General features: G+C 38.2%; 1 protein-coding gene and 1 long non-coding RNA gene across 4 annotated transcripts in view; one reads left to right on the top strand and one right to left on the bottom strand.

Annotated features, from left to right (window-relative positions):
- Positions 1-2320: 2320 nt before the first annotated feature.
- LOC136179133 (uncharacterized) overlaps positions 2321-21595 on the top strand; it is a 207162-nt gene continuing 187887 nt past the window's right edge. Inside the window, exon 1 of the long non-coding RNA XR_010666393.1 lies at positions 2321-3469. This is a non-coding gene — a long non-coding RNA (uncharacterized lncRNA). The remainder of the gene's footprint in view (positions 3470-21595) is intronic.
- The window catches only part of LOC136179118 (ribonuclease inhibitor-like), a 75568-nt gene continuing 69882 nt past the window's right edge, over positions 15910-21595 (bottom strand). For all 3 annotated transcript variants that reach the window (XM_065954480.1, XM_065954482.1, XM_065954481.1), the window contains 3 exons: positions 21279-21452; positions 20238-20411; positions 15910-17424 (listed from right to left, as the gene is read on the bottom strand). In XM_065954480.1, the coding sequence (XP_065810552.1) occupies positions 17406-17424; positions 20238-20411; positions 21279-21452 (367 nt within the window). In that variant the 3' untranslated portion in view covers positions 15910-17405. The remainder of the gene's footprint in view (positions 17425-20237; positions 20412-21278; positions 21453-21595) is intronic.

Genomic DNA, 21595 nt, shown 5'->3' with positions numbered 1-21595 from the left:
AACACACACACACACACACACACACACACACACACACACACACACACACACACACACACACACACACAGAGATCTGTACACTCGCGGCCATCCAGACGCCTCAGAGACACAGATCGTGTAGGGCCGAACTCGGCCTCTTCTAGACATTAAGGCCACATTAGGTCTTTGTTAGGTGTGCGCCATTGGAAGGGCGACCACGTGGGACGAAGCAATCTTTCCCCCCTCCCTCTCTCTTTCATCCACAGATACACACGCACGCACGCATGCACACACACACACCTTCCACAAGCCTTGCTTGATAATGTTTGTTGCTTAGATTAGTTTATAATGGTTATTTGTTTAATTAAGTTCATTGATTTTGGATTGATGTTGCTTTGTTTAAATGAATTCTGTTATAATTTAAGAGAGCAGTTGTTTGTGATTACTGGTGTATTTGCATTGTGATATAAGCTGGGTGCGAAGGCTTTGTGTACGGATTTCACGCCTTCAATTTATTAAATATAGTTATTCATTATTAATAATATTAGTAATTAAATAACTAATTTGAGACTGATTTGAGTGATATTTTGGTTATATTTACCTGAGTACAGGTTGGTGTCCCAAAACGAGATTAAACATAGTTTAATGATATTTTATTTATATTATTAATAATTAAATATAATTATTAAAGTATATAACCAAAGTTGACTTGATACAACCCCAAAACTTAATATATTCTGCCAGCGGTTCAATAGATAGTACGAACATCAATGGTGACAATGGATCTCCTTGTCTGGTACCTTTTGAGATTTTGAAAATACATTTACATTACTCCATTAACTCTAGCTCTGGCATTAGGCTGCTTGTTCATAGCTTTCAACCAGCGTATAAAGTTGGTGTGAAGTCCAAATTGACTTCAGGTTTCAAACAGATAGGTTGGTTGTTAATCTTCATGTCAAACACTTTTTGAATTCCAGCTCATCACAGACCGACTCTTTACAAACTGACAGATGTTTACAGACACTTAAATGTCTGCTGTGTCTGTTTAGCGTCTTTTTAATGTCTGTCTTTTCTCCCTTATTAAACTCTGCTAATGTTGAGAAGTTTCACTGAAGTCTGATCCAGTCAGTTAGTGATATTTGATAAGGGGGCGTGTATGTCCGTAAAAAGACTTCCTGGAAGGCTGGTCTCAAGTTTCCTCGATCCTCTGTGCTGAAAATAAGAGACCTGGCGGCACAGAACGACTTCCGGTTCAAGCGACGAAAAACAAGAGACATGAGGAGTAGCCATTCAGATTGAGAGCAGTTAGACATTCTTCATCAAACTGATTAGAGCAAAGTTAATGTTTGTTATTTCTCTGTTATTTGAAGTCAGAATAAATTCAGTTTAATGGTCTCTGAAATATGACGTGAAGTTCTGTTAACTTTGCACCAAACAAAGAAATGTTATTCAGAGGGACACTTTTTCATTTCCCTGTGAGGACACTTGAGATAAATCACTTGAACCTTTACATCAGTAAACGTTGAATCAGCACTTCCTCTTTCCCCTGAGTGTGTTTAGGTCTTAACATGACCTGTGCTCAGGTGTGTTGGTGGGGCGTTGCTGTCTCAGGGGGCAGAAAGCAGCTGCACCATGGACCAACAAAAACCTGCTCTAAAGTCATGGTGCAGTATTTCCATGCTATTTAAAGGCTCCATTAGTAAGATGGTGAGATGCACAGACACAGACAGGTTCACATTGTTCTTCCACAAGGCTCGTAACACACACAGGGACAGATTACACACAGCACACCTGTTAGACACTGCAGTTCATCCAGGTGGAAATAACTCTTTAAGGTGTGTTTAATGTCTGCTGTTATTTCTGTCCCAAAAGGCAGAGAAAATCAGAAACTGCTGCTGCTAGATTTAAACACAGTTTACATGAATCAACAGAAAACACATCACTCAACTGTCTCTGACATGATGATGCCTTCAAGGACTCTCTGTCCCTTTAAGCTTCAAGTCACCAACACGTGACCACGAGAGCTGAAAGGTGGCGTGCTACTTTCCACGCCCACTTCACTTCTGAGCAGGACTGAAGTCCCTGCTGCTCTTCATACTGGATGTTCTGTATCACTGATAATCAGAATAATCATGATAACGATGATATTATATGATCATAATAATAATAATAACTTTATTTATATAGCACCTTTTAAAAACACAGGTTTACAAAGTGCTTTGACAAACAGCAAAAACAAGATCAAGAACAAACTAAACCAAAGAAAGAAAAGAAAGAAAAGAAAAGAAAAGAAAAGAAAGAAAATAAAAATAGTAAAACCAGTAAGAAAAGACATTAAGAAGACAACATCACATAAAAGCAAGTCTGTAAAAGTATGTTTTAAGAAGGGATTTAAAAGAATTGAGGGAGTCTGCGAGTCTTATCTCCTCAGGGAGGTCGTTCCAAAGTCGAGGGGCCCTGACTGAAAAGGCCCGGTCACCTTTAGTTTTAAGTCTCGACTTTGGAACAACCAGGAGGCCCCCACCTGAGGATCTAAGACTGCGGGCTGGCTCATATGGTGTCAGCAGCTCTGTTACATAGCTTGGAGCGAGCCCCGTCTGTGTTTATCATGAATAATATAAAGAATAATCATGAAGTCTCTCTCAGAGTGTAATCTCTCATTTATGTCTTTTTATATCAACAGCTGGATGAATCTTTAAAGAGAGGATCCTGCTGATCACAGAGCTGGAAGCAGCAGCTGGTGTGTTGGTGAGTCTTTAACTGGGCTGTGTTACTGGGAGACTGACGGACCAATCACAGCGCAGATGACTCTCAGTGCTGCAGTCTGAGCTGCTCTGAGATCAGCTCCACCGTCACACACAGGACCATGACCTCGGACATTTTTCTATTCTCATATTCTGAATTTAAACTGCTTCATGACTCAACGACCGAAGATGAACTCTTTGATTTGTATATAAATGTTTCTGTTGCAGCGCCACCCTGTGGACATGTGTAGTGGTGCAGGTTATTCATTGACTCATATTCACAGATAACAGTAGAAGTTGATTCCAGGTGTGCAAGTTAAAGTGTGAAGTTCTGCTTTTAACCATGAGTCGTTGGTCGTCTGATAATAAATCAGTCGTCTCTTTGTTGGATCAAAACAAAGAGGAGGCTTCACTGAGTTTTTAAAAGAACTACAAACAGGATGTCTGGATCCAGGTGCAGAGTCAGCACCTGAATATTTGATGTAATATGAGATGATATAAAAAGAGCTGAATAACATGCAGACTCAATCATTGATATTCATTCATCATGTCAGGGTAACAACGGACACGTTATCAAACTATCTTTATTTTTAACTTCTGATGTTTATTACACTTTGATGTTTGAACCTTCTGTTTTTATTATCTCAGGATTTTAAATAGAAATAAATTCAATCTGTGGAGGGTTTTATTTGAATAATAATTCATGTTTAGGTTCTGTTGCTGCGATCACTGCTTTCTGCCAGCAGGTGTCACTGTTTCCACAGTTTCCTCCCAGACTGATCGATCTGAAGAGATTATTTCTGTGTCAGGAAACACAAAGAAAGATAGATGATGCCAGCTCTTTTATTTGTTCTTATGTTTTTATATTTCATGTTCAAGTTTAATGTCTCTTTTTGTAATCACTGCCCCCTAGTGGACAGGAGTGTGGAGCGATTCAAAGGCAGAAAAAGAATCTTTGACTGGACTTCTGTAATGAAGTGAAGTGTGAAGGAAGTTGAGCTTTCTTTGAGTCTCTCTGTAGTTTGTAACTGAATACTTGGACTCTTCTTCACTTTAGAGGGAACATGTTCTCCACATTTCTTCAACACATTCTCTACGAGTTCCTCGTCTGATCTAATTAACCCCGTGTTTTAAGATGGGCTGGTGTTTCTGCTCTTGGTGTAAACCCAGACACAGTGATCTTTCTGTCATGTTGTTCATGTGTGTTACTCTTGATAATTCACTCAAATAATGTCTCTATATTCTACAAGTGATTTACTTTTTAAATAACTGACACCATGTCAACACAAAGTTTCACTGCTTCCAATCCGCCTCTTATACGACGGCCATGTTGCATTAAATAACATCAACCACTTCTGTTTATTAAATATCACAGTCTGGATTTTATTAAGGCTGTACATTAATCTTCTTCTTCTTTGAAATTAAACTTAATTTGACTCAAACATGAAGTTGGTGTTATTTTCTGATGTTTATGTTTTTGTCCTCTTGAGTCGTTTGTTTTCAGATGTTCATCAGGCTCCAGGTCCCATCGAGGAAAAGTTAATTCCTCATGATTTAATTCATGAAGCCGACCCGAAGTTTTGGATGACACAGTAAATATAGACTTTAGTTCAGTATATAATTCATATCATTATTTTAGTTTCATTGTGGACAAAAAAAGCAGATTGGAGCATATTCCAGACAGACACAGCATGTCCCGGTTACCATAGTAACATTCCCGGTAACTGAAGTAACTCACTGTCCCTGCACCCTTAGTATACCACTGTTCATGTTACCATGGTAACAGTCTGTCCCTGTGTAACTTTAGTAATTATAGAATTTCCCTCTTTATCAATAAAGTATCTCTGTAAGTCACTGTCCCTGTAGGCTAACCTTAATAACACACTTTCTGTCTATCTGTAACCATAGTAACTCACTGTACAATATAATCTAGTTTTTTTAATAAAAATAAGTTTTTTATGTCTTGTTTCTGATAATAAAAACATGTTTTGAACAAAATAAATCCACAGAAAGCGGAACAAAAGGCTGCCGCACCTCCACCGTCGGTAGGATACTTTATGGTGTGACACACAGCGGAAGGAAACAGCACGAGCACCAGATCTGAACGCAGCTACATTTCCTCTCAGACTTTCCTGTTGTCCTAGTTCATCTTTTTTTAAAGTTTAATAAAACCACAACAATGTGTTCAGCTGAGAGTCTGAGAGACTTTATCAACCAGCGACTAACGGCTGCTGCGGAAGACATTTTTGTAGTTTTTAAAAGAACTATCGTGGAGTACGAGGAAGAGATCGATCGTCAGCGCAGACTGCTGGATATCGTTTGGAAACCTCACATCATCTTACACAGAGCAGGGGAGGAGTTAACTAAATGATTTGAAATGAATATACAGAGATGTTTGATTAGTTTTGTTCCCAGTGGTGTTACTAAAACAGCGGAGTGGTGGGAACATTTAAAAAAAACTGATTTCTAAGCCTAACCATTAAGTCGTGACATTAGCATATTTGTTATTTTCTCCTTTAATAAAACATAAACGCCATCAGTGACCTCAAATTACGACTGAACTATTTGAATCCCTCTAATGTATCTTCTTCATATTCTGTTGTTAATATTTTGAATGGTCTGCTGATGCAAAGTGGAGCCTGAAGAAGTGAGTATACTCTTAATTAGTCCCTAAATGTTTTAAGGGTCCCGTCCTAATCGGCCTCTGTTGTAATCAGTGACATGGAAAACTCCTGCAGATTTAGTTCAGCTAATAAATGAGCCTTTTGTTTTTACACACTGACACTCTTCTGCTGCTCGACTTAAAGGAGTAGAGATTGTTATGAAGTCAACATAAAGCTCAGAAGAGGAGCAGATCTGATCTTTTTAATGTTGACAGACTTCAGACTGAAACACCTACATGCCTTTACGTCTCCTCATTCCTGAGCAGTGTTAGAGGTGATGTGTTACATCTTTGTAGACTTTTATGTTATGTTAACATGTATGGACCGGACCCTGGAATTAGAAGTGCTCACTTTAGTAGGGGTCCAGATAATGGCACAACGTGCTGTAGTTTGGTACCATAGCTTTGGTACGTGTCCCTAAATATTTCACATATTAAGTCGCTCACCTCTAAAATAAATGTACAATAATTGTAAGAGCAGCGGGCTACCTTTTGCTTCTAACTGTTATTTTTGGTTTGTGGTGAACAATGAGAGAAAAAGTGATGAAAAGTTCAAAAACACTCTTTGACAGGCCCTTTAAACATTTCTTCTGCATCATATCTGGATATCTTTACCTGTAATAGTCGGTTTTGGAGTACCTCTAAACCTTTCATGACTTTAACATATAAAAGCAGATGTTCCACCTGTGTCTGATCAAGTTAGGTGCGTAACCACAGACTCATGGAAGAAGTCTCGTGAGAAAGTGGGAGAACGCAGGTAAGCCTATATTTAAATGAATTCACTCAATTTACTTGTAAAACTACAAGTGTTGAGACTCATCTCACAGCTAAATACATCTGTCATGTTTTAATGAATTATTATAAAATCTCGGGTTTCTTTCCAGATGAAAACGTGACAAACCGAAACATGACGTCCTCGTCCACGAGATTTAAACTTAATATTTACAGTCTGAGGTTTGACCGTTAGCTTGAGTCCTCTTTTAAATCTAACTGTTTGTTACTCACCTCATGAAGAGTTGTTTTCATCCTCTCCAGTGAAGAAAATCTCCCTCAGGTGAACCCGGAAGTTGTCCGAAGATAGAAACGTATTAATTATTCGGTCTACTTTCAGGTGAGCATCAATCAGCAGCAGTAACGTCCCGCCAGGATAAAGTGGCAGGAAGTGACGTCAGAGAAATATGAAAGGTTTTGTAAAAATAGATGGACCTTCTTAAATCAAATAAAAAATGCAGAATTGATTTCTCTTTACTACGGAGCCCCTGAAGTCCAAAAAAGTAAAAAACAAAAACAAAAAATTTGTTTACACAATATATACTTTTTTTTTTCTTTTACTTTTTAGGACTTCAGGGGCTCCGTACTTTCCCGTATAAATATATATAAGTTGAAATAATTTCTATTTTAAATATTACATAAATACAATCCCGTGAAAACTAATACTAAATGTGTGTTTGTAAATATTTCCATCCTGTTTTCAAAAGATGAACCTTTTAAAACTAAAAACTATTGAACACCTTCTTTTGCAGTTTTCATGACACTGCGTTTTTTGTTTGATTTAGAAAAATACCTTTGAGGAAACATATAAATATAATAAATCCAACAAGAATTGACTTTTTTAAATTAATTTTCAAGTCCAATTCATCAGCAAATAAATATTAATTAATCTGTTTTTTATGTGGGCAAAATATTAAATTCATAAAACTAAATGGCTGAACAAATGACCCTCCTTTTATAGTTTAAAACTACACTGTAAACCCGAACAGTATTACTAACTCAAAGCCATTCAGGGTACAGAACTTAAAAGCGGCTAATTAGTTAAACAGTAAACTATTGAGTTCTCTGAACGAGTGATGTGTTTTAATTTAATATGGATCAATGTGTTTGAGTTAATATCCATGTCTAAATCATATCATTTGAGTTAACAGATGGACGCAGCGTGTGACGTCATCGACGTCGCTACGTTCACTCACACTTTTGAAAAACTCACAACGGCCATACTAGAAGAATAAGACCCCAGTAGGAGAAATTTGGGGGATGATTAGAAGGATGAGAGGGGACAGAAGAGATTGGAATTATCCTGTGTTAAATGACAGAAAGGATGGGGCAATAACTAATAAAGAAAAAGCTAAATTAATGGTTAAAACGTTTGCTACAATAAACAGTTCTAATAATCTGAGTGAGGAAGCAAAAAGGTACAGGGACAAAACAAAATTTGAAAATACTGAAGCACTGAGTAAGAGAAATCATGTTGAGGATGAGATTAGTGTTCCTTTTACAATGGGAGAGCTAACAAAATCATTGGCTAAGTCTGGAATGAGTGCTCCAGGGAAAGATGAGATATGTTATATCATGTTAAAGCATTTAAGTACAGAGGCACTTAGCAGATTGTTAATGTTGTGTAATAAGGTATGGGAGGAATGGAGGGTGCCAATTAGCTGGAAGGAGGCAGTGATTGTTCCTATAAGGAAACCAGGAAAAGATATGGCAGAATATCAGAGTGGGTTTAGAAAAGGGCGAGGAACTATGGATCCGGTGGTAAGCTTAGAAGACGTTGTAAGAAAAGCTCATGTTACAAAAGAAACAGTAGTTGCAGTATTTTTTGATGTTGAGAAAGCATATGATATGCTTTGGATAGAGGGACTTTTGATTAAGTTACATCTCATGGGAGTCAAGGGAAGGATTTTTAATTGAATAATGGATTTTCTGAACAAGAGATTGATTCAAGTAAAAATAGGTGATGAAATATCTAAAAAGTATGTTGTAGAGAATGGAACACCACAGGGAAGTGTGATAAGTCCGATTTTATTTTCAATTATGATAAATGATATATTTGATAATATCCCAGCAGATATAGGAAGGTCATTGTTTGCGGATGATGGAGCATTGTGGAAAAAAGGAAAGAATATACAATTTATTGTAAATAAAATTCAGAAAGGGATCAGTTTAGTTGAGAAGTGGGGATTAAAGTGGGGATTTAAATTTTCTGTGGAAAAAACAAAGATCATGTTCTTTTCTTGAAAGAAAATTGGGGAGAATATTGGTTTGACATTGTGTGGAAATAAGATAGAACGAGTTGACTCATTTCGTTTTTTAGGGGTATTTTTTGATGTCCGGTTGACATGGAAGGAACACATCCATGCAAAAAAGTAATAAATGTAATGAGATGTCTCGTAGGAATGGATTGGGGAGCTGATGTTGCTGCCTTAAAATATATATATGTGGCGTTAATTAGAACTAGGATTGAGTATGGGAGTGTGGTATATGGATCTGCAGCAAAGACAACACTTGCAAAGTTAGAAATGATTCAGGCACAGGCTCTGAAACAGCTATTAGCAAATTATTGGCTGAACTTGAGAGGACATGGAGATAGTCAGCCAACAAAAGCAGTGTTAAAGGATTGCTGGGAAAAAGAGAGAACAATCAGGTCCAGTTTTGGATGGATCGGGGATAGAGTGGCGAGAGATATGGGAGTGTATGACAAGGATATCAGTCCAGCTGTTTTATGGCCACCAGTTCCAATGTGGCTGCTTGAGACAGCTGAAGTAGACTTGGAGTTACTAAAGATAAAGGAAAGGAAAATAAATGTTGATTTAGTTAGTGAATTCTATGAACACATAGAACAGAGATATGGAGATCATGTACAAGTATTCACAGATGGATCTAAAGACCCGATGACAAATGCAACAGGATCAGCTGCGTTTATCCCAAAACTCAAGGTTGAAGTAGTGAAGAGAACGTCAGATTTCCTGAACGTGTACACAGTAGAGTTGTACGCCATTTTAGTTGCATTAGAATGTGTTGAGCAAATGAAAGGAAGGAAAGTGCTGATATGCAGTGATTCAGTCAGCGCTTTATACAGTATTCAATCAGGATCATCTCACAGTCGTCAAGATTTATTATAAGAAATCATATTTACACATTCCCAGGTGGTTAAACAGGGGACAGATGTGATGTTCATGTGGGTTCCAGAACATTCAGGTATAGCAGGAAATGAAAAGGTGGACAGGTTGGCAAAGGAAGCTGTAAAGAAAGAGAGGATTGATATTAACATCAAATGATCTAAGTCAGAGGGGAAACGAGTCACATGGAGTAAAATTAAACAGGAATGGCAACAATATCGGAACAATCAGACAAAGGGAAGACATTTATATTCAATTCAGAGGGAAATAGATAAAGTAAAATACAGAGGGAGCAACAGAAGAGAGGAGGTCGTAATGTCCAGGTTAAGAATCAGTCACAGTCATTTAAATAGCTCTCTACATATCACTGGAAAACATTCATCTGGTCTTTGTGAGATATGCAATCTAGCAGAAACAGTTGAACATAGTTATTAAATGTAGAAAGTATTTAACACATAGACAGAACATGATGTCAGAAATGGAGAGAGAGGGACTCGTAAGAAGAGATTTAAAAAGTATTTTGGAGTGTGGGGAGAGAGGGAGAGGACGAAGATGCTTGTTTAAATATCTCTTGAGAACAGGTTTGTTGAGGAGGATAGAGGAATATGAGTCATAATTAAAGAAGAAGAAGAAGAAGAAGAAGAAGAAGAAGAAGAAAGTTAGGGTAACATCAACATGACGGTGTGCCACTGACTGAAGCCACTACCATTCAACTGAGTGGCATTATTTCAGGTCTCGGTTCCTTGTTCTAAGTCATCTGCTGTGGTGAGTAAAAAAGTTTCTCAAACTTCTCGTGTCCATTTTTTTGTAAAGTAAAATGTGACTTCCTGCATTTAACAGACTTTAATAGAAGAAGAGATGGGTTTAGATGTTTCTATATTCTATCTAAATATAAGGCTTGCATGTGTTAATCACAGTGAAAGAGTATAAGGACTGTTACTGTTCTTCCATCCATGAGGCATACTGTATTAGGCCAGGTCCAACTGTAAGACATTTTCAATCCTTGTTGAACATAAGAAAATCTTCCTGTAGTTAGGCTGAAGCTAAAATGGTGCTTCAGCAGTCAGAGGTGAAAAAACAAGAATTAGTTGATTTTATTTTTTTGTGGCAGGAAGAGGAAGCGTGATTATCTTTGATGTGATTTGGCTAAGTCTGAGTTCTAGAGGCCTCGTAATAATAATGAACTTTAGGTTGCATTTTAAAACAGAATTAGGAGTTTGAATGTTGTCCTTCCATCCTTACAGTGGCTCACATTCAGCAGGTATTATAGAGACAGTATACACAGAGAACAAAGTGAGACCGCCAGTAACTGCCAACATGCATATTTACATGTGAGTGTTGTGTCAAGACAGAAACATATTTACAGATGCTTTTAATTGTGTGAGGAGCAAGAGCCTACTGTGCAGGACTTGTAATCTGGGATTATCTCCATCTTTTTTTCCTTTTATTTTTGCAGTGGGACCATGAGCCAAACTTTGAAGACACCCCTGTAGCTCTCCTCTATGTGGTCACTGACAGCTCCACTGGTACCATCCAGTTCAACCCTGACAGCATTTCTGATGTGATTGAAGCAGACCTTGATGTGACGGGTCTCCCCAGGTTGGATGATGCACATTTTCATAATGTTGGTTTTTATCTGAGGGTAATCATTTTATAAGGTTCCTTATCTACCTCAGCACATGAAATGTGTGATTCATTATGTTAAATTATTGGATCTTTATTTGCTTTTGATTCCACAGAAGTTATTTTCTCTATTTTGTTTAAATTGATTGGTTATTGTGTAAAATAAACACTGTCAATGTTTCCATTAAAATACAGTGCACATGACTGGATCTACAAAACCATTCCATTTGTTTCAAGTTGTATAGACTGTTTTAAACTTGAATACAAAATGTGAACTGAACAAAGTGAGTTGTATTAGTATTTTTTAACAATTGTTAGTGAAATGAGGGTTTTCTTGTACTTTTTGAGCTGATGAGAAGTTATTTTGTTTATCTTTTTCCTTCTGTGTATAAGTTTAGCACAATTAAATGTTTTGATTAGATTTCCCCCAGGCTTTGGGTTGAGCACAAATAAATCTATTGAGTAGAAGAGTTGGTTGGATTTAATTTGAATGAGTATCATCAAATCAATTAAAGCGAGTATGCATAACTTAAAAATATATTTTTTTAAAGTAATACATTTGAGTTGGGAAAACTTAAAAATGTAAAAAGAAAATAAGAAAACAATTGAGTGAACTGAAGTTATATTTTTTAATTTCAGTTCTACTCAAAATTGTTATTTCTACTACTCAAAAACTTTGAGGTAATCAGTTACGACAAACATTTTGAGTACTTTCAACTTGTTTGGGTTTACAGTGTACAGATTTGAAAAAGCCTGAACAGTAAAAGTGGTTTAGTTAATTGACTGATGGATGTTTGTGTTGTACAGTTATAATTATGTTCAATGTTTATAGTTGTCCTTATTGTTGATAAAAAGACGTGTAGATGTCTACAACATATTGAACATGTCTGTCCATGCATTTGATGTTCATGACTCTGTAATGGTAATTTCAGCCAATAAAAAAGAAGTAAAGAAAAGTTAGATTTATCCTTGACTTATTTAGCCTTATTAGTGTTTTTGCTTTTATTATGTTAATATTTGATGTTATAACTTTTGTACATTGAGAGCACAGTTACTGAAGACAAATTCCTCGTGGTGTGTGTCTCAGCATACATGACCAATAAAGCTGATTCTGATTCTGATCTTTGCAATGAAAATGAAATGTTGCTTTAAAAACGAGACAAAAGCTCAGAGATGAACAGAAGCACCAGGCGTCAGGAGGTAGAGAAAAGGAGATAGCTTTACTATAAAGAAGGCGTCGCTAGCAGAAGTTGCAACATCTCATCATACACGCATACATGGTGAATACATTTATGCCATTTTCTGTTGAGTATGTACCTTACAGAAGCTGTTAGCGAGACTTTGACGAGCTGCTCTGATACACATGGTAAAAACAAGAAGATGCTAACATGAGAAGTCATACAAAAGGCCAAACAGCATGTGATCAATCATTTTTTTTAAATCCAGTTGCAAATCTCGTATGTGCACCGGTCAAATTCTAAGACATTGCAGCATTTTGAAAATGAGACACACGAGAAGCTGACAGTTTCTTTTTCTTTTCCTCCATGAAAGGTGAGCTGAGGTGACGCAGACAGTAAAAAGAGACGCTCAGCTCCGTGTGCACCTTCAATTTATCACAAACAAAAAGGACAAGAAAAAAAAAACACTGACTTTCAGCAAGTATGCATAATTCTCTTTTCTTTGTAATATAGCCAGTTTACAATATCCCCCCCTGCTGTGATCCACTTGAAGGGGAAAGAGAAAGGCCATGTGGGAAGAGCAGGGTGCAGGTTTCCAGACCAAATCCAGGAGAAAACAAAACTTCCAGTGAGTCCTGTGAGAAAGTTCAGACTTTTGCTCCCAATCCAGTTTTTGATTTTTTTTTCTTCTTTTTTTCTTCCTGTTTGTCAGCACTGTTTTTCTGTTGTTGTTGTTGTTGAGGTTTCTGTGCTAGGTGCAAGAGTGAACATACTGAGAAACAAATGACGACAGAGAAACAAAACAGCCAGCTGATTCAAACTCAGGATATTGCTTTGAGTTTCTGCAGAAGGAGAGAAGGGGAACGCAGGATTTTAGACGAGGGGATTAGAGGGCAGAGAGGATGGGAAAATGGGAGAATAATCTGTGAATCAGAATTTATTTGAATGCGGCCGTATTTTCTGGATGTGCGTTTATGCTACCTCCCATGTCAGGGGCCTTTTTTTTCAGGTTTTGCAGAGTCAGCACTATTTCAAGTGTTCCTGCAAATTGAGACAAAAACTGCAGCTGACCTTTGTCCAAATATGGTCATAGGAAGGAGGGTCACTTACACGTGACCCTTCTGAACTTGAATTGAAATTCCAGGGTTTTTCCTGCTTAGAGAATTCTTTGGCGCCCCCCAAAGAGGTTTTAACCAGCGCCAAAGGAAAATCACGAGCGCCAAAAGAAAAAAAAAAAGACGATTCAAACTGCAAATCAAATCCTCTCTGAATGTTAAAAATATCTATACATCAAACGACTGTTGAACAAGCAGAACATAAACTTAAATACGACGTCTCTGACTTCTAGCAGTCATCTCCCCTCTCATCCATTTACGCATGTGGCTTGCGCTGGATAGCCAGCTGATTACTGCGGTCAAGCCAGCCGCTCCTCCAGTTTACATGGTGAAGTGAGCCGCCCCTAAATCTGAAGTGCCCACGTATTCTGATCTTTATGGTAAATGCTCCGGACTCCAGAGCGAGCAGGAGTAACAGACAGAGAGAGCGATGACGTGAAGTGCTGAATGCCGAAGTCTGACCATAAAACTGACTATGAGATACACGTGTATGAAACGGGAGGAAACAGAATACTGTTCAGGGAATAACTTCGGAGGTCGGGGAGTGACAGTGAGTTACTATGGTTACAGGAACAGTGAGTTACTATCACTATATGAGTTACCATGGTTACAGGGACAGTGAGTTACTTTAGTTACAGGGACTGTTACTATGGTAACCGGGACATGCTGTGTCTGTCTGGAATATGCTCCAATCTGCTTTCTCTTGTCCACAATGAAAATAAAATAATGACATGAATTATATACTGAACTAAAGTCTATATTTACTGTGTCATCCAAAACTTCGGGTCGGCTTCATGAATTTGTAACATATTGACCTGAAATCAACCCAAAACTCACAGGACATGAATGGAAACTCCCACTCTTCCTGTTTACTGATAACAAAAGCCATTCAATTGATTAACTGTGAAAGACACTTTACATCGGAATGTGAAGAACAGGACGTCATAAAAAAAACAATAAGCCTTTAATCCAAGTTAGTGAACCAGACCACTTGGATACGTGTTAAGCGAATCTTAGAATAAACATTCCCAGGAAGACAACCATCTGCCGAGTTAATCAACACGGCAGGGGAGGCCTTTCATGTGATCTGGACTATCTCAAACAGACTCAATAGCTTTAAGACCCGTTGAACGAACTGCCTTAACCAACATAATCTATTTCTGTTATAAAAGAATTTCGGTTCAATCCCTGAATCGGATATATGTATCCATGACATCAAGACTGACACTTTCATGCAAGTTAGATTCCGCTACGATCATCTATGATGAACTTAGATATTGGAAAACTAAATCACATTACCTGATGAACTCTACTTGAATCTTACGTGGAGCACTACTGCCCCCTAGTGGCACGAGCGCTGTACCAACCAGTGTTTCAGGACAGAGGAAGTTGATATGTGATTTTGTCCTAGTTATAAACTTAGTATTTCAAAATATTAATTTATACTCTTCATACTATATTAATGTGTTTTGAATGTTGAATGGTATAATGCTGGTTTCATTCCCATACAGGCGGAAATCGTCTAACTGTCTTCAGGTTGGACGTAATGTCTATTTCATTGCATAATTGTTTGAAATGTTTACTGCCGGAAATAATCCTACATACGAATATTGGCAAGGGTGATTTTCACATGATCGAACTCCTTATTTATACTCGTAATAAATAAAGAACTTGGAGTGGATTGAAATTAAAGTGAAACATCGGAGGCGGACTAGATATTAGGCCCTGCCCCCTCGCAACGTCATCCTCAATATAAAATAGCCCGTCTAGCTCCGGATTCGCAGGACCTGCAGAACTCGAATCCAACTTAAACCAACCCTGATTTTTCATGCGCGCATTCTAAGGTTTTTTTCCTACAGCCTAAGATTGAGCGTCGCTTTCTTTTCCCATTTTTTTGAAGTATTGATCATTCATCTTCCAGAACAGTAATTTTTCTAATCCTCACGCTTGACTACAAGTGACCACGAGCATCAATCCTGACGAACGTTAATTAAGACTCTTTGAGCTGCTGAGAGAAGGAGCCCCGGACAACCGCTTGGACCGCTGTGTTTTTCTTCAAACCCACCTCATTGTCGACTCCGACCACACCTGCTACGGCGGTTATAGTGGGCCACCGGCATTTCTGATCCGAAAGAACTCGACAGGAAGTCTTGGTACCATTCGGCAGAGTTCAATTGAACACTACGCCTCAGTAAGGAAGCGTTCTGATTATGAGATTGGGTTGTTGAGTCAAGCTTGTGGTATCCGAATCAAAGCCTCAGAGTCAACTTCCATCAAATTTATTATCTCACCATGGCAATTTAAACGATTCAATATTATCATTCAAGTTATATTACTGTCGTAATTATACTGATATTACTTATGCATTTTCTTTAAATTCTTCTGTTCATCATTTTTCTTTATTAAACTTTCATATAAACTTTCAGTACTTTGTCTGTGTAATTTTATGGTTTTTACTGCTTGAGAATTCATCCCAATGATATGAGACAGATTTATAGATTCATTAATTACTCCAAGTAATATTAGTTTCCTTACTTAACAAGGATGGTGCCCCGAGTTATATATATATAAATACTAAAAGTAGTTCTGTTACAAATTAAATCATGAGGAATTAACTTTTTCTCGATGGGACCTGGAGCCTGATGAACATCTGAAAACAAACGACTCAAGAGGACAAAAACATAAACATCAGAAAATAACACCAACTTCATGTTTGAGTCAAATTAAGTTTAATTTCAAAGAAGAAGAAGATTAATGTACAGCCTTAATAAAATCCAGACTGTGATATTTAATAAACAGAAGTGGTTGATGTTATTTAATGCAACATGGCCGTCGTATAAGAGGCGGATTGGAAGCAGTGAAACTTTGTGTTGACATGGTGTCAGTTATTTAAAAAGTAAATCACTTGTAGAATATAGAGACATTATTTGAGTGAATTATCAAGAGTAACACACATGAACAACATGACAGAAAGATCACTGTGTCTGGGTTTACACCAAGAGCAGAAACACCAGCCCATCTTAAAACACGGGGTTAATTAGATCAGACGAGGAACTCGTAGAGAATGTGTTGAAGAAATGTGGAGAACATGTTCCCTCTAAAGTGAAGAAGAGTCCAAGTATTCAGTTACAAACTACAGAGAGACTCAAAGAAAGCTCAACTTCCTTCACACTTCACTTCATTACAGAAGTCCAGTCAAAGATTCTTTTTCTGCCTTTGAATCGCTCCACACTCCTGTCCACTAGGGGGCAGTGATTACAAAAAGAGACATTAAACTTGAACATGAAATATAAAAACATAAGAACAAATAAAAGAGCTGGCATCATCTATCTTTCTTTGTGTTTCCTGACACAGAAATAATCTCTTCAGATCGATCAGTCTGGGAGGAAACTGTGGAAACAGTGACACCTGCTGGCAGAAAGCAGTGATCGCAGCAACAGAACCTAAACATGAATTATTATTCAAATAAAACCCTCCACAGATTGAATTTATTTCTATTTAAAATCCTGAGATAATAAAAACAGAAGGTTCAAACATCAAAGTGTAATAAACATCAGAAGTTAAAAATAAAGATAGTTTGATAACGTGTCCGTTGTTACCCTGACATGATGAATGAATATCAATGATTGAGTCTGCATGTTATTCAGCTCTTTTTATATCATCTCATATTACATCAAATATTCAGGTGCTGACTCTGCACCTGGATCCAGACATCCTGTTTGTAGTTCTTTTAAAAACTCAGTGAAGCCTCCTCTTTGTTTTGATCCAACAAAGAGACGACTGATTTATTATCAGACGACCAACGACTCGTGGTTAAAAGCAGAACTTCACACTTGGACTTGGATAACTTGCACAGCTGGAATCAACTTCTACTGTTATCTGTGAATATGAGTCAATGAATAACCTGCACCACTACACATGTCCACAGGGTGGCGCTGCAACAGAAACATTTATATACAAATCAAAGAGTTCCTCTTCGGTCGTTGAGTCATGAAGCAGTTTAAATTCAGAATATGAGAATAGAAAAATGTCCGAGGTCATGGTCCTGTGTGTGACGGTGGAGCTGATCTCAGAGCAGCTCAGACTGCAGCACTGAGAGTCATCTGCGCTGTGATTGGTCCGTCAGTCTCCCAGTAACACAGCCCAGTTAAAGACTCACCAACACACCAGCTGCTGCTTCCAGCTCTGTGATCAGCAGGATCCTCTCTTTAAGGAGGACTCCACCAGCTGTTGATATAAAAAGACATAAATGAGAGATTACACTCTGAGAGAGACTTCATGATTATTCTTTATATTATTCATGATAAACACAGACGGGGCTCGCTCCAAGCTATATAACAGAGCTGCTGACACCATATGAGCCAGCCCGCTGTCTTAGATCCTCAGGTGGGGGCCTCCTGGTTGTTCCAAAGTCGAGACTTAAAACTAAAGGTGACCGGGCCTTTTCAGTCAGGGCCCCTCGACTTTGGAACGACCTCTCTGAGGAGATAAGACTCGCAGACTCCCTCAATTCTTTTAAATCCCTTCTTAAAACATACTTTTACAGACTTGCTTTTATGTGATGTCATCTTCTTAATGTCTTTTCTTACTGGTTTTACTATTTTTATTTTATTTTCTTCTTTCTTTTCTTTCTTTGGTTTAGTTTGTTCTTGTTCTTGTTTTTGCTGTTTGTCAAAGCACTTTGTAAACCTGTCTTTTTAAAAGCTGCTATATAAATAAAGTTATTATTATTATTCTGATCATATAATATCATCGTTATCATGATTATTCTGATTATCAGTGATACAGAACATCCAGTATGAAGAGCAGCAGGGACTTCAGTCCTGCTCAGAAGTGAAGTGGGCGTGGAAAGTAGCACGCCACCTTTCAGCTCTCGTGGTCACGTGTTGGTGACTTGAAGCTTAAAGGGACAGAGAGTCCTTGAAGGCATCATCATGTCAGAGACAGTTGAGTGATGTGTTTACTGAGAGTCCTTGAAGGCATCATCATGTCAGAGACAGTTAAGTGATGTGTTTACTGAGAGTCCTTGAAGGCATCATCATGTCACAGACAGTTGAGTGACGTGTTTACTGAGAGTCCTTGAAGGCATCATCGTGTCAGAGACAGTTGAGTGACGTGTTTACTGAGAGTCCTTGAAGGCATCATCGTGTCAGAGACAGTTGAGTGACGTGTTTACTGAGAGTCCTTGAAGGCATCATCATGTCAGAGACAGTTGAGTGACGTGTTTACTGAGTGTCCTTGAAGGCATCATCATGTCAGAGACAGTTGAGTGATGTGTTGAACCGGTGACCCTCCGATTCCCAACCCAAGTCCCTACAGACTGAGCTACTGCCGCTCAACAAGCAGCCTAATGCCAGAGTTAGAGTTAATGGAGGAATGTAAATGTATTTTTAAGATCTCAAAAGGTACCAGACGAGGGGATCCATTGTCACCATTGATGTTCGTACTATCTATTGAACCGCTGGCAGAATATATTAAAGTAGAACAAAAGATAAAAGGCATATCCAGTGTTTCCCCTACCATTATATTAGGGGGGCGTCATTTCAGGGTACACATTAAATATAAATAAGTCTGAGGGAATGCTAATGGGCTGTACAATCGGGGATGAAATCAAACAGAAATAAGCATTTCATTGGGATGTCGAGAGGATAAATTACTTTTTTTCCCCCAATTAAGATGCTAGAAATGAGAGAGAGATTAATGAGCATTATTGTAATGCTGATGTTCTGAGTTTTAACTCCACTTCCACAGAAGTTACGAGAACGTGCACGAGCCTGCTGGTTAAGAACATCGGGAGGTAATCAGTGTTGATAAATCCCATGTTCTTAACCAGCAGGCTCGCACACGTTCGGGGACATTTACATTCAGAAACGCCTCCAATTAACCATTTATGGTAACAACACAGCTCTTTAAAAACCACCTGAATATATTTACCTCGTCGGAATAATGACTACGAGAGCAAAGAAAAGGAGCTTCATAACAACAGGAATGGAAGTGGAAGAGGTTGAATAAAAAAGGGAAATAAATAAAGAGATAAATAAATAAAGAGATAAAATAAGGTTAGTAACTCTCGCGCTAAGTGACCCAGATAAATGATTAGTCGAAGTTACTAACAAAAGAACAAATGCTGCATGAGAGAAGGTGACAGGTCAGAGGAGAAAATCTGTTTCAAACCACACAAAATCACTTATTTTGTGTTTTGAATTAAAAAAACTGGGAACATGCATCTAGGTTGAGATGGATTCTGGCGTGCTGTGACACTCGTGGTGATTTTTATTTGTAGTTTTAATGTTCTACCTCTAGATTCTGTGTGTGAGCATGCTCAGAGCTGTGCTTATATTTACACACATTTCTAAGTAAAAGAACAAGTTGATCAATTCCACTCTTTGTGTGGGAATGTTCTTACTCATTATGCACAGATCCGTGCTCACACACTGTTGATAGATGAGCCCCCTGGACTTTTCTCTTCTCTGGAACCTTTCTTCTAGGTGTATTGTTTTTTTTCAGCACTTTTGTAGTAATTTGTTTGTATATTTAGTCACTTTTAACTTCTCATCTGCCTTGGTATGATGTTTACATTTTGATGATTAACTTTCTTTGTTTAAATGTGTAACCTTTTTACTAAACAATGTGACTACTACTGATCATGTGACTGGCTGTAAAGCGTTAAAGGAAGTAGCTTGGCTGCCATTTTGTACCTGCCCTGATGAAGGCCTGTATGGCTGAAACATGTTGGCATGTTTTTATGAATCTGTAGCCCTGATGAATTAAAGGCTTTTTATGCTGAACCCTCTGAGTGCCTCAGACTTCTTCAAAAACTTCTAAGTTGGATCCCCGCACGGAAGAGCACCAGAGGAACTAATTACCAAAATAATTTACAACACCCATGCAGCACTCCATGCATCTGCTTTTTGACTGGAAATATTGTATTTTCAAATTCCAAAACATTTCAAGGTTTTTAATGACTGTACGAATCCTGAACTGTGTTTAGTGAAACCCTGTAGAGACCAGGATGGACAAAAACCCAACCATGTACTCACTCCAGAGTCTCCAGTCTGTAGTCTGGATTCTTCTGAAGGTCACTCAGCGGCTTCACTCCTGAATCCTGCAGATTGTTGTTACCCAGGTCCAGCTCTCTCAGATGGGAGGGGTTGGACTTCAGAGCTGAGGCCAGAGAAGAACAGCTGATCTCTGACAAACTGCAGCTCCTCAATCTGAATAAAGAATAAAAGATGTGAATAAAAAGAATGATCAATCAGATGATAACATAACAACATAACTAGGTCCAATAAGTGAGTGTGTCCCTAAAATAAGTAGAGAGACTTTGTCATTCTGTTATTGTGGATCATTCAAATGTCAGCTTTCTACAGACATCATCCAAACATTCATACAGCTGTTCATGTCAATAAAGACACCAACATGTTACTGACCTCAGTCAAGATTACACAACCAATACTCTACTGAGCTTTACACACCTGGGAGTGTGTGTGTGTGTGTGTGTGTGTGTGTTTCTGTGTGTGTGTGTGTGTGTGTGAGTCTGTGTGTGTGTGAGGTTGTGTGAGTGTGTGTGTGTGTGTGTGTGTGTGTGTGTGTGTGTGTGTGTGTGTGTGTGTGTGTGTGTGTGTGTGTCTCTGTGTGTGTGTGTCTCTATCTGTGTGTGTCTGTGTGTGTGTGTGTCTCTATCTGTGTGTGTGTGTGTGTGTCTGTGTGTGTGTGTGTGTGTGTGTGTGTGTGTGTGTGTGTGTGTGTGTGTCTCTGTGTATGTGTGTCTCTATCTGTGTGTGTGTGTGTGTCTGTGTGTCTGTGTGTGAGTGTGTGTGTGTGTGTCTCTATCTGTGTGTGTGTCTTCAGTTTTGAACATTTATTAAAACTCAGAAACTTTAAAAACTTCAAGAACTCCATTTAAACTATTTCAGTAAAAATCAGATTTTTTTATGATGCAGATTCAAACAAGAAAATAAACATGAACAGCATTCAATCTAAAACTTCATGGACGTCAGAAACATGTGAACATGAAAATGTTTCAGCTGATAATCAAACACATGAGATGTAATACACAAACAGAGAAGAAGAGAACTGACCTCAGAGTCTCCAGTCTACAGTTTGGACTCTGCAGTCCCTCACTCAGCAGCTTCACTCCTGAATCCTGCAGATTGTTGTTACCCAGGTCCAGCTCTCTCAGATGGGAGGGGTTGGACTTCAGAGCTGAGGCCAGAGAAGAACAGCTGATCTCTGACAAACTGCAGCTCCTCAATCTGAATAAAGAATAAAAGATGTGAATAAAAAGAATGATCAATCAGATGATAACATAACAACATAACTAGGTCCAATAAGTGAGTGTGTCCCTAAAATAAGTAGAGAGACTTTGTCATTCTGTTATTGTGGATCATTCAAATGT

The sequence above is a fragment of the Labrus bergylta genome, chromosome 4 (genome assembly GCF_963930695.1).
Source record: "Labrus bergylta chromosome 4, fLabBer1.1, whole genome shotgun sequence".
NCBI classification, from domain to species: domain Eukaryota; kingdom Metazoa; phylum Chordata; class Actinopteri; order Labriformes; family Labridae; genus Labrus; species Labrus bergylta.
Note: the sequence above shows the minus strand (reverse complement) of the source record. Positions and strands in the feature narration are given on the sequence as shown.